This window comes from Epinephelus lanceolatus, chromosome 5 (assembly GCF_041903045.1).
Source record: "Epinephelus lanceolatus isolate andai-2023 chromosome 5, ASM4190304v1, whole genome shotgun sequence".
Taxonomy (NCBI): domain Eukaryota; kingdom Metazoa; phylum Chordata; class Actinopteri; order Perciformes; family Serranidae; genus Epinephelus; species Epinephelus lanceolatus.
The window spans coordinates 12,950,844-12,963,517 of NC_135738.1; the positions used below are offsets into that span (position 1 = coordinate 12,950,844).

At 43.7% G+C, this 12,674-nt stretch overlaps 1 protein-coding gene across 1 annotated transcript in view; it reads right to left on the minus strand.

Moving 5' to 3' along the window:
* Positions 1-4,282: 4,282 nt before the first annotated feature.
* The window catches only part of crabp1a (cellular retinoic acid binding protein 1a), a 41,368-nt gene continuing 32,976 nt past the window's right edge, over positions 4,283-12,674 (minus strand). The window contains exons 3-4 of the mRNA XM_033634433.2: positions 11,331-11,444; positions 4,283-4,673 (exon numbers count right to left, since the gene is read on the minus strand). Of these exons, the coding sequence (XP_033490324.1) occupies positions 4,623-4,673; positions 11,331-11,444 (165 nt within the window). The 3' untranslated portion in view covers positions 4,283-4,622. The remainder of the gene's footprint in view (positions 4,674-11,330; positions 11,445-12,674) is intronic.

Genomic DNA, 12,674 nt, shown 5'->3' on the forward strand with positions numbered 1-12,674 from the left:
TTTGGACCTGCCATCTGAACAGCAGCTTGTCATTAAATTAACATCACAGCAGGCGAGCGCCCTGGCCCTTGCTTCCCGGAGTATTGTGGTGCACTCAGGAGGAAACTCATTCTTTCAGGGGATACCAGGTCAAAAAGCAGGGGTGGTATAGACTCGTCCCAGCAGCCTTGGCGTTGAGGAATGGGAACAGTCGCCGCTCCTCTGTGTTAGTCCTCGCGAGGCCGAGTGTTGAAAGGACAACCTTTTAATCCCTGGCAGCCGTGAAGGACAGAGACAGATTTGCTTTTTGTTTTTGATGTTGTGCCACTTTCTCGCCATATCCACCCCGACGACAAGCCTGTAGTCCACGGCCAAGTCCTCTGACCGCCGCTGTGGCTGCAACAAAGTTCACTGCAGTCAGGCTGTTGGCCCAGATCATACACTCATGTGTCGTGCACCTGCTCCGGGGAAGTGCCTTGAATAAGTTCCTCAATGGTTTTTCCAGTTGAGAGATTTGGATGGTAGCAGTGCTTCGCCTGGCTCATGCACCAAAAACAGTAAATTAGCTCCAGAACAGCACTGAACACTAATAGAAAAGCTAAATTATTTCTACAGGAGTGGAGTTCAAACCCAGATTTCAAGAAAATGAAATATAGTCACTTCACCATCTTCATCTGTTTGAAACAGTTGGGTCGTGGACGCCAACCTGCGTAAATAGGTTCATTTATTTCAGTCAGCCGGTCTCTTTGATTCAAGCTTTTGGCATTAAAAACCTCTCTGGTGAATGAAAAACAGCCTCAGCTCACCAGAGGAATAAAAAGGGAGTACTCCTACAAGCAGACAAAGAGGAAAGTTTAAATCCCTGTAGTTGATAATAGTATTCACACTGTGTGTTTTGTAAAAACAATACATGAGAGAGCCTCAGTTCTTTGAAGCCTCCAGTTTGGCATTTTGGCCGTCACCATTTTGGGTTTTTTGGAGCCACTAGTGACCATAAATTTCCGATGAGAGGGTTGATCTGACTGAGAACCCAAGGACACCGCTGTGGTGGCAACTGGTGTATCACAAGGTGCCACACCTTAAAGCATACCCTGCTCTATCGTCTGAATTTACTTTAAATGGGACCATAATTTCAAAGATGAACATCACACTGTATTGAAGGAGACTTGAAACTAGCAGTTGAGACCACAAACTCATTGGGAACATGTTCACAGAGGTGATAAATCGTGTAAGAAGTAGGGTAATTTTCTCATATATGCTTTTTCTGGCTTGGCTTGGCTTGGCTTGGTTTGGTTTGGGCCATCAGCCCAGCGCAGCAGGGATTTGCACAAGATGAGGTTTTAAAGCAGAGTGCTGATCCACGGCTAAAGTCCCCTGTTGTGTGTTTTTCCACAGCAGGGCAGGTAAAAGAAATTTACCTGTTGGAGGTGAGCTGTTTGCAGAGGTGCAGTAAGAGCCTGTTGTCTGCAGCTCTTTATCAACATCTCACTGTGGCTGTTTCTGCTTTTACCTTCCTCCCTGCCCTAATATTAGACTTGCCTTTATTGAAGAAAAGTTGCTAACAATGTTCTGCTAATTCAGTAATTACACATTTCATTTCCTAAAGGTTCTTCACAATAAAAGTCACACACCGAAGGACGTGAGGAGTTTGGTTCGTTCATGTATTTGATATTTGTTGCTACAATTGCATGAATATCTAATGTGGAGTCCAGTGCCCACCTTGAATGACCAAACACACCTTGGGCCCCATGTTTGGTGCTACATCAGGTGCTAAGATTTTCCACCCCTTTAGCTTTCTCTGTGTTTCATATCAACATCTAAAGTCAGCTGTTAAAACAAGGCAAAAATTACATGAAAAAAAAAAGAAAAACACTTGCATCTTTGTTGGTACTAAGGGGCCCAAAGTGTGCCAAGAAAATCTCCCCCACACCATTACACCACCACCACCAGCCTGAACCGTTGATACAAGGCAGGATGGATCCATGCTTTCATGTTGTTTACACCAAATTCTGACCCTACCATCTGAATGTGGCAGCAGAAATCCAGACTCATCAGACCAGGCAACGTTTTTCCAATCTTCTATTGTCCAGTTTTGGTGAGCCTGTGTGAACTGTAGCCTCAGTTTCCTGTTGTTAGCTGACAGGAGTGGCACCTGGTGTGGTCTTCTGCTGCTGTAGCCCATCTGCTTCAAGGTTGGACGTGTTGTTGGTTCAGAGATGGTCTTCTGCAGACCTTGGTTGTAACCAGTGGTTATTTGAGTTACTATTGCCTTTCTATCATCTTGAACCAGTCTGGCCATTCTCCTCTGACCTCTGGCATCAACAAGGCATTTTCACCCAGAGAACTGCTGCTCACTGGATATTTTCTCTTTTTGGGACCATGCTCTGTAAACCCTAGAGATGGTTTTGTGTGAAAATCCCAGCAGATCAGCAGTTTCTGAAATACTCAGACCAGCCCGTCTGGCACCAACAACCATGCCACATTCAAAGTCACTTAAATCACCTTTCTTCCCCATTCTGATGCTCAGTTTGAACTTCAGCAGGTCGTCCTGACCATGTCTACATACTGTACCTAAATGCATTGAGCTGCTGCCATGTGATTGACTGATTAGTTATTTGCGTTAATGAGCAGTCGAACAGGTGTACCTAATAAAGTGGCCAGTGAGTGTCTAGAACTGAAGTAAAGTGAAATAATAAGCTGTTACTCATCATTTATGCAGACAGATTACAGATGGAGAAAACTGGACAATGTATCATCCCACATTCCCAATAATTGTCCAGGTATAATACCACCACTGTCCCAACTATTATTCTGTTCCATTTTTGAAAAAAAAAAAGACTTTTATTATTTCTTTTCTGCCTCTCTATTCACTGGACTTTGACTTTAACAGTCTTGTCTAGGTCTGACCACCTTGTTGGTAAAACAAGGGGAAGCACAGGCTGCTGGACAATCAGGTTAGAGGGGCCAGTGAAGCAAAAGAGGTCAGATAGATGAACTGACCACAACGCTACTGTGTCTGTTCGTTCCAATAACATCTCCTCCACATGACGGACCCTGAGGGGAAAGTCACATGAGGACAACTTTCCTCTTTTCACACTTCTGTTTGAATTCCAAAATACATCACGCAAAAAATTACAAATGCCTCCTCGTGCCCCTCTGAGTTTAAAACCCACTGTGAAGAATTAAAGCTCTTAATGTTGCCTGCCTCCGTGAATAGTCGACTCATGTAAATGTGCAGCCGTGGCGTTAGTCACGCTGAAGCGATAGGGCCCTGCTCGGAAGCTTTTGACTCTATTTGCTCCAGTCTGTCTGGTCTTATCTCACCGCCCCACTCTGTCTTTAATCTTGTTGCCTCAGAACTGTATCAGACACAAAGACATGTCTCTCGGGAGTGTCTGGGAAGAATCAGAGCAAGTGACGAATGGCAGCGGGGAGTGGGAAGCTGGAGCATGATGGGATGTGGGGTTTTAGAAGCAAAGGCTCTTTTTAAAGGGGAAGTTCAGGGTATTAAAAGCAGCTACAAGGAGTTTTTAACTGGTTGTGAAATAGTCTCAACGTAGTACTGATGCCTCTATATGATGTACATAAGAAAACAAGACCATCAGTGAGAAGACTGGCTGTTTCTGGTGCATCTCTTACAGATGTTTAAGGACACACTGTGCATCCGTTTCTGATGCCGAGGGTGACTGACTAAGCAGCGTTTGACGTCTAGGCTGGTTTTTAAGAAAGCAGGAGTGGATTTGTCTTTAGATAACCTTATTTTTGATCTTGTAATTTGTGGTTATGGTTGATACTGATTCTGGAAGAAGAAGAAGGAAAGAAAGAAAGAAAGAAAAGTGGAGTTTGCATGTTCTCTCTGCGTCATCGTGGGTTTTCTCTGGGTACTCCAGCTTCCTCCAACAGTCCAAAGACATGCAGGTTAATTGGTGACTCTAAACTGGCCGTAGGTGTGAATGTGAGCGTGAATGGTTTTCTGTCTCTGTGTCATCCCTGCGATATTCTGGCGACCTGTCCAGGGTGTACCCCACCTCTCACCCATTGTCAGCTGGGATAGGCTCCAGCCCCTCCGCAACCCCGAACTGGATAAGTGGTTACAGAAAATGAATGAAGGAATGAATCTACTTAGTGGCCATGCCGTTCCACTGACCGACAGTTGGTGGCAGTAATGTGTCGAGAAATATGGCAATGTACCTACAAAAAGAGGCAAAGAAGAGAATGCTTCCTGATGTAAGTACCACATGTTTCAAAATATTCTTAAGGCTACCTTTGATAGAAATGTTTATTATGAAGAAAGAGGCTGTGATTCTGTTTGTTCCATCTTTTATTGTTTCCTGTCATTGAACATGAATACTTAATCAATGCAACTGATGACTAAATCCTACGTACACAGCTGACACCAGGGTTGCAGATATGGACACTGAGATATCCAGCTACTGTACTGCAGACACGATACTCACTACAAATAACCAGATTACAGAGACACTGCTATTGTTTGTGGACACTATGCAGACTGATGCTGAGAGGTTACACAGGATACTTTGCAAATACGTTAGCGTGTTAGCATGACACAGTGTTGTTGGGTTTAAACGAATTGTTGTGGTCCAACTGGGTGTCTGTCTCGTCCTGATGAAGGTTGCAGAGCTTCATTCCCGGACGTAGACCCTTGTGCACACTACGTCGTCTGCCCCGAAAGTCTGGAGAAAACAAAAAGATAGTTGTGTGTTTTAGAGACCTGATCGTGAGAAGTCCTTGCAGTCAGCTGGTTTCACCTCAACAAACACCTGTGACAGTAGAATGCTGCAACTCAAGTATGTTGGGTAGTTTAATGGTGGGTTCACACATCAAAGTCTGGTTTCTTAGTTGAACTAATGTGAGGATGTTACACTTTCAGTTTTCTAGCTGGTCCAGCAAAACCTGCATGTCTAGAAATTATAAACAGGAATCATGTGACCATTTCGTAAGACAGCAGGTATTAAATACTTAAATAATGCAAGCATTTCGAGGAAGTCGCTCTGCTATCAGTCTTATCACAAAGGACGGCTTGCTCTGATAAGCTCCTATCACGACTTGTTGCATTTGCCACAACGTGCAAATAGGCTGCAAGTTCATCGTGTTCGTCACCAAACAGGGAAAAAAACATCTTCAACATTTTTTTAACCAATGGCAAAAGACAAAATGGTACACTTCCTGCGATCAGCTCAAAAGGCATTCATACCAGAAATGCACAGTTACAGAGTTCACCGGACAGCTGTCCAAGCAACACATTCTCACTGCGACCTCATCACATATTGACCTTTGGTCATGGACTTTACACGTCCAGATTCGATGTGAAAGGTACCCTGGGTGTGTTGGTTGTTGAGGTTCTGGGACATCATGTCAAGTTCTGCCTAAATACACTTCTGTTTTCACAGGAAATTCACCGTTTACATACAGTCTCTTTAAAAATAAAGGCACTAGATCTGTAAAACACTAAGAATTTTTTTTTGCCTTCAACAACTAACGTGGTTGGGTCTAGGCAACAAAACCACGTGGTTAGGTTTAGGAAAAAAGACCAGGGTTTGGCTTTATAATCTCACAGGACACAAACACTGCTCTCCTGGGTGAAGGTCCACCACTACCATCCGCCCCCGTTGGACTTTCGCCACCTTATTTTCGTTCTTGTCCTGCTGTGTTTCTCCCTGACGCCACCGAGTGCCATTAAACTATAAAAGGACAGCTTTTTTTGGTCATTGCCTGACGCTGCAAGTCACTGCCTAAGCAACGGTCATCGACGACTTTGGATGATCAGGTTGGACAGACCAACTTAACTGGTTGGCGGAGGCATACAATGGCGAGGCAATAATTCCAGTTTTTATTTTACATAATTACTTCCGTCACATTTTGTGTGTACAATCAAGAACATAATGAATGCCTTCAAGTGGAGATCGTATCAGTGTGGGCCCTTTTCCCTGTTTGTACTAACTATTACGCAAAGACTCCAAAGACACGCAAAATGACTTCTTGAATTTTTGGAGAGAAATTAGGGAGTGTGTTTGCCTTAAGACGTGGCCTGAAAGACACATTGCATGAACTACTTTGTGTCAGGCACAATGAACCTTTCTGAACCAAGTCTTGACTGTGAGGGATCTCTAAATGTCAAGGAAATCTTATAAAGCCATGATGTATGTGTCATGACATCACAGTCAAAATTATGGCCATCAATCTGGGTCATCGTGCAATCTGTTGATGACGAAACCAAAAGAAACTGCTTCATAACTGATTCATGCCTCCCTTGAATTCACAGGCTTGAAGTGTCTGAGTCCAATCCTCTGATGTGCCGTCATTTTTTCGTTTTATTTCAGGCTGATGTAGCCGCAGAAAATCCACACGACTTTGCCCTTACACTGTTTTCAAACTAAACCAATTAAACGGATCATGCAAATCATATGGAAATGTGCCCCACTTACAGTGTGAACTGCCACAGACAATCAGACCACTGCTTTATGATCGCTGGTCCTCCTTTGAGTCTCCAGCTGAAGCTCTGCAATTGTTTGTTTGTCTCTGTGTCTGGAGGCTTTTTTGAAAACACTGATATGATTCACAGTTTAGTGAGCGTTTATTTTGGGTTTACAGTTGCTTGTCCCAAAAGAAAGAGGCTGTCTGGTTGCAAAGATGACTCATGTCTCTTATTCTATAAAGAGGTTTCAAATTATTTGAAAATATTATACATATACAGTACAGGCCAAAAGTTTGGACACACCTTCTCATTCAATGCGTTTTCTTTATTTTCATGACTATTTACATTGTAGATTCTCACTGAAGGCATCAAAACTATGAATGAACACATGTGGAGTTATGTACTTAACAAAAAAAGGTAAAATAACTGAAAACATGTTTTATATTCTAGTTTCTTCAAAATAGCCACCCTTTGCTCTGATTACTGCTTTGCACACTCTTGGCATTCTCTCCATGAGCTTCAAGAGGTAGTCACCTGAAATGGTTTCCACTTCACAGGTGTGTCTTATCAGGGTTAATTAGTGGAATTTCTTGCTTTATCAATGGGGTTGGGACCATCGGTTGTGTTGTGCAGAAGTCAGGTTAATACACAGCCGACAGCCCTATTGGACAACTGTTAAAATTCATATTATGGCAAGAACCAATCAGCTAACTAAAGAAAAATGAGTGGCCATCATTACTTTAAGAAATGAAGGTCAGTCAGTCCGGAAAATTGCAAAAACTTTAAATGTGTCCCCAAGTGGAGTCGCAAAAACCATCAAGCGCTACAACGAAACTGGCACACATGAGGACCGACCCAGGAAAGGAAGACCAAGAGTCACCTCTGCTTCTGAGGATAAGTTCATCCGAGTCACCAGCCTCAGAAATGGCAAGTTAACAGCAGCTCAGATCAGAGACCAGATGAATGCCACACAGAGTTCTAGCAGCAGACCTATCTCTAGAACAACTGTTAAGAGGAGACTGCGCCAATCAGGCCTTCATGGTCAAATAGCTGCTAGGAAACCACTGCTAAGGAGAGGCAACAAGCAGAAGAGATTTGTTTGGGCCAAGAAACACAAGGAATGGACATTAGACCAGTGGAAATCTGTGCTTTGGTCTGATGAGTCCAAATTTGAGATCTTTGGTTCCAACCGCCGTGTCTTTGTGAGACGCAGAAAAGGTGAACGGATGGATTCCACATGCCTGGTTCCCACTGTGAAGCATGGAGGAGGAGGTGTGATGGTGTGGGGGTGTTTTGCTGGTGACACTGTTGGGGATTTATTCAAAATTGAAGGCACACTGAACCAGCATGGCTACCACAGCATCCTGCAGCGACATGCCATCCCATCTGGTTTGCGTTTAGTTGGACGATCATTTATTTTTCAACAGGACAATGACCCCAAACACACCTCCAGGCTGTGTAAGGGCTATTTGACCAAGAAGGAGAGTGATGGAGTGCTGCGGCAGATGACCTGGCCTCCACAGTCACCGGACCTGAACCCAATCCAGATGGTTTGGGGTGAGCTGGACCGCAGAGTGAAGGCAAAGGGGCCAACAAGTGCTAAACACCTCTGGGAACTCCTTCAAGACTGTTGGAAAACCATTTCAGGTGACTACCTCTTGAAGCTCATCGAGAGAATGCCAAGAGTGTGCAAAGCAGTAATCAGAGCAAAGGGTGGCTATTTTGAAAAAACTAGAATATAAAACATGTTTTCAGTTATTTCACCTTTTTTTGTTAAGTACATAACTCCACATGTGTTCATTCATAGTTTTGATGCCTTCAGTGAGAATCTACAATGTAAATAGTCATGAAAATAAAGAAAATGCATTGAATGAGAAGGTGTGTCCAAACTTTTGGCCTGTACTGTATAATATACTGCATCGTCATTTTCTTACTGATGCCAACATATTTGGTTGAGCAGAGTGGTTAATGAGATTTCATATTTAAACACGTGCAGGTAAATAATAGTTTCATCCCAGTCAAATACTGACAAAAAATATTTTGTGTTGCAATTCAACAGTATTTACAACTCGTAAATACTGTGACACTGGATGAAAGGTAGGTACATTTTCTTTTATTTTCTGTTTTGTACAGTCACGCTCTAACTTTAAGAGAGCACTCAGGGCTATTTTGGGCCTCAGTCTTTTTAAAATTAAGCAAAATGTACAGCTCATCTCCAATGTGCCATGCTTTATACCCTTAAGGTTTTTGGTTTGCTTCTGCTTCTGTTTATTCGACGACTGTGGAATGTTCTAGAGGCGTCCTTTTCATTTCTAAGACTAAGATTTTTTCTAGGCCAAGTTATAGTAAGATGTAGATCAACCTGCCAGGGAGTTGTACTATGTGTATATGAATATCTCATTTTGCAGACATCCATTCTGTAGATGGTGCTAAACATTGTACTGGTCACACTGCCTATAAGAACATTTTTCGTTTTGTTTTGTTTGCATCTGAAAAGGCTGTTTACATCAAATGAGCAGAAACTGCATTTCCTGTGAAAAGAGAAGTGTATTTGGAAAAGTCGTAATGCAATTGACAGGCGTAAATTAACAAGACTGTCAACATACAGAAAGATACCTCATGCGTCACATGTAGACATGAAAGTCCACAGACGAAGCTGCGATATTTAATGAGTTTGGATGAGAATGTGTTGGATATATAAAGATCTTATTTCTTTTTGACAGGGTTTCCAGTGATGGCAGTGTTGGCACCCACATCAAGCCAGCTGATTTGGCCCAATTCTGGGGCGTCATTCATGCCAAGTCTCAGCCGAGTCAAGCAACCGGACACAGCCCAGCTGATTTCATCCGGCATGCCGAGTTTGTGCAGATGCTGGGCCAGGTTGTTTCTGATAACGGCCCAGTGATAGCAGAGTCTGCAGCCATAATCAGGCCAGCTGATTAGGCCCGATATTGGGGCGTCATTCATACCAAGTCTCAGCCGAGTTGGGCAACTGGATTTTGCCTGATTCAGGGCCGTCATTCATAACAAATCTCAGCTGAGTCACGAAACCGGATGTAGCTTGGCTAATTTCATCCAGCATGCCGAGTTTGGGCCGTTGCTGGGTCAGGTCATTTCTGATAACGGCCCAGTGATAGCAGTGTCGGCAGCAGGAATCGGGCCTGCTGGTTTGGCCCCGATTCTAGGGCGTCATTCATGCCTAGTCTCAGCCAGAATCGGGCTAGCTGATTGGGCCTGATTGTGGGGCGTCATTGATACCCAGTCTCAGCCGAGTCAAGCAACCGGACGCAGCTCAGCTAATTTCATCCGGCATACCAAGTTTGGGCCGATGCTTTGCAAGGTCATTTCTAATATTGGCCCAGTGATAGCAGTGTCGGCAGCTGGAATCAGGCCAGCTGATTCAACCTGAAATTTGGCCAGCTGATTTGGCCCAAATCTGGGGCATCATTCATAACGAGTCTCAGCCAAGTCAAGCGAGTTCAGGCCGATTCTGGGCCAGGTCATTTTCGCTACCTAGGTTTCACTTTCACTTCTCCAGTCAAAGTGGTCATCTCACTTTCTTTGCACTGTTGTTTCTTACCATCCTTCACACTAACACCAACACTATCAAGCTGCTGTGGCTCCAAAACTAGGTCAGCTGTCTCAGGTGAATGACGACCAGATTTACTTTGTAGTGTTGTCATAGCAACAAATACAAGCTGCATGTACTGAGAACCAATTTCATACTGTTTACAGAATCCTTATGTGTAAACTCAACTACATGATTGAAGAATGTGGCTCCGCTCGGGTTTTCGGTTTTCGTTTTTTTTTTTAACACTGAACAGAAAAAGACTCGACGAGCTGCTCTGTGAATGTGGTCTGTCTGCGGGTTGTATGATGCCGTCACAGCAGGGAGGACTGAGGCGAGAAGAGCAGAGAAACACATGATGATGTCGCAGCTCGGCCAGATCAATCTCCATTAGTACACGGATGCTTCAGCTCCTCCAGGGCAGCCGGGCCAAAGTGTCACCAGAGTAGCAGGCGCTGCAACAGCTTATATCACCCAAACATTAGAAAAGATTTAATATGTTCTGCCTTCCTCTGAATAATGAGGAGCTTCTAGTGGAATATTGAGACACTATTTAAGCACTGAAGATATGCCTCTTCTCAATGCTTGCTTCTCAAGCTACGCAAACATCCTGTGATTACTTTTTCAGCATCTAAACCTTCTATATTGTTGTTTCAAGCTTTAGCCTTTTGGACATTCATCTTACAAGCGCTCGAGGAACAACAAAGCAGAGCGTGGGAGCGTCGAACGTTGAGAGAGGAAAGAGCTGTTGAGTCCCTGAGAACTGTTCGTCCGGTCCATTGGTCTTGGACGGCTCCCCTGCACATCGTTGGAGGGGCTTTGGACCCATTGACTTCTGCCCATATTAATCTGGCTAAATACAGGGGGTATTACTGCAATGTCAGCGTAGCAGCTCCTCTTGTTCTCCTTTCAGCATCTCTCCGTGGGGTGGATGAAAGCTCGGCTCCTTGGGAAACGGCCTCTCTCATTTCCTTTATAGATGAATCTCCAGGGTGACTTCATACACTCCCTGCCTCGTTTCATTAACCATTTCTCAAACGGAGTACACTGGCTGCTCCTCTAAAATCTCATCTTAATGCATCTGATGTCTCCCGAGTCTCCATGAGAACAAGCCACGTAACTAACGAGCCATACAGATTAGCTACCCATCAGATCACAGCCTCTCTATGCTTAAAATAACACTTTAGAATGAACATTTTAATTATTGTCTGTCCTCTCTTTGTTGATCTAAGCCGGAAATGAGAGTTCATTAATCGACTAAACTTCAGAGCTTTTCTTTTGTCTTTTTTAAGCAGTAATCTATTAAGAGGCTTTCAGGGAGACGATGAGTCACCGCCCTGTGCTCACCAGTATGAGCTCATCGCCGTTCAGCTCTCGGGTCCAGTAGGTTTTGGGGCCGTCACCGTCCACCAGAGTCTGCTTACAGTACATCTTATTCTCCGACACCCAGGTGGCGAGGCTCTGCAGAGGGAAGGACAACAAGGTGGGAAGGTCAGTATCATGGTGTCAGGGAAGATAAAACACATTGGTGAAGTGTATCCTTCAAAGGGTCAGCTAATGCCAGCATCACTGATTGGTGGGTTCAAAAATGTGCTCTGTCGCACCCAACAGTGATGTCACAGTGTACTGACACGTGCTGGAGTACACTTCTGCACCACTGCATCAAGGTGAGAAGTAAAAGCAGATATAATCAACATTTTTTACAGTGATTAAGTATCAAAGGGTTCTTAGTTTGAACCAGGGGTAGGGGAGCCCCTCTGTGTGCATTTTGCATGTTTTCCCCGTGTCGGCATGGGTTCTCTCTGGGTACTCCAGCTTCCTCCCACAGTCCAAAGACATGCAGGTTAACTGGTGATTCTAAATTGCCCGTAGGTGTGAATGTGAGTGTGAATGGTTGTCTGTCTCTATGTGTCAGCCCTGTGATAGTCTGATGACCTGTCCAGGGTGTACCCTGCCTCTCACCCATTGTCAGCTGGGATAGGCTCCAGCCCCCCCACAACCCCCAACAGGATAAGCAGTTACGGAAAGTGAATAAATGAGTATCAAATGACAATGTTAACAGTAATGTCTTTCGTAGTGATGAACCTATTCAATCAATCAATTCAATCAATCAATTTTATTTATAAAGCCCAATATCACAAATCACAATTTGCCTCACAGGACTTTACAGCATACGACATCCCTCTGTCCTTTGGACCCTCACAGCAGGTTGAGTATTGCGTATTGCATATTGAGAATTATCACCTGAATCTGCAACACCCCTCAACTTTGTGGAGCTTTATATGTCTCTTTTTGTTTGTTTTTTTGTTTTTCCATTGCAACTTCATCGCAACAGACATCTGTTTTCAGCAATTAAGCTCTAAAAACCCACCGTACACCACCTGCTGAGCACCAAACAGCAGACAGACACAGTTACACATAGCTGGTGAACACAGTGGAGCATTTAGCTGCTAAAGTTGGTGGAGACCAAAAACAGAGCTACAACAGCACAAAAGTTGGATTTACATTCACAAATATGACTTTAACTTGATGTTGCTTCATGGTGCGTCTTGATCCACCTCTTTTTCATTTTCAATTTGAACATTAAAATTAAAAAATTAAACATTTGTATTTTTACATAAAAAAAAGTGAACACTAAAAATCTCGAAATATTGCAAAGAATGTTAGGGTTTGTTGGTGGGTCGATAAATT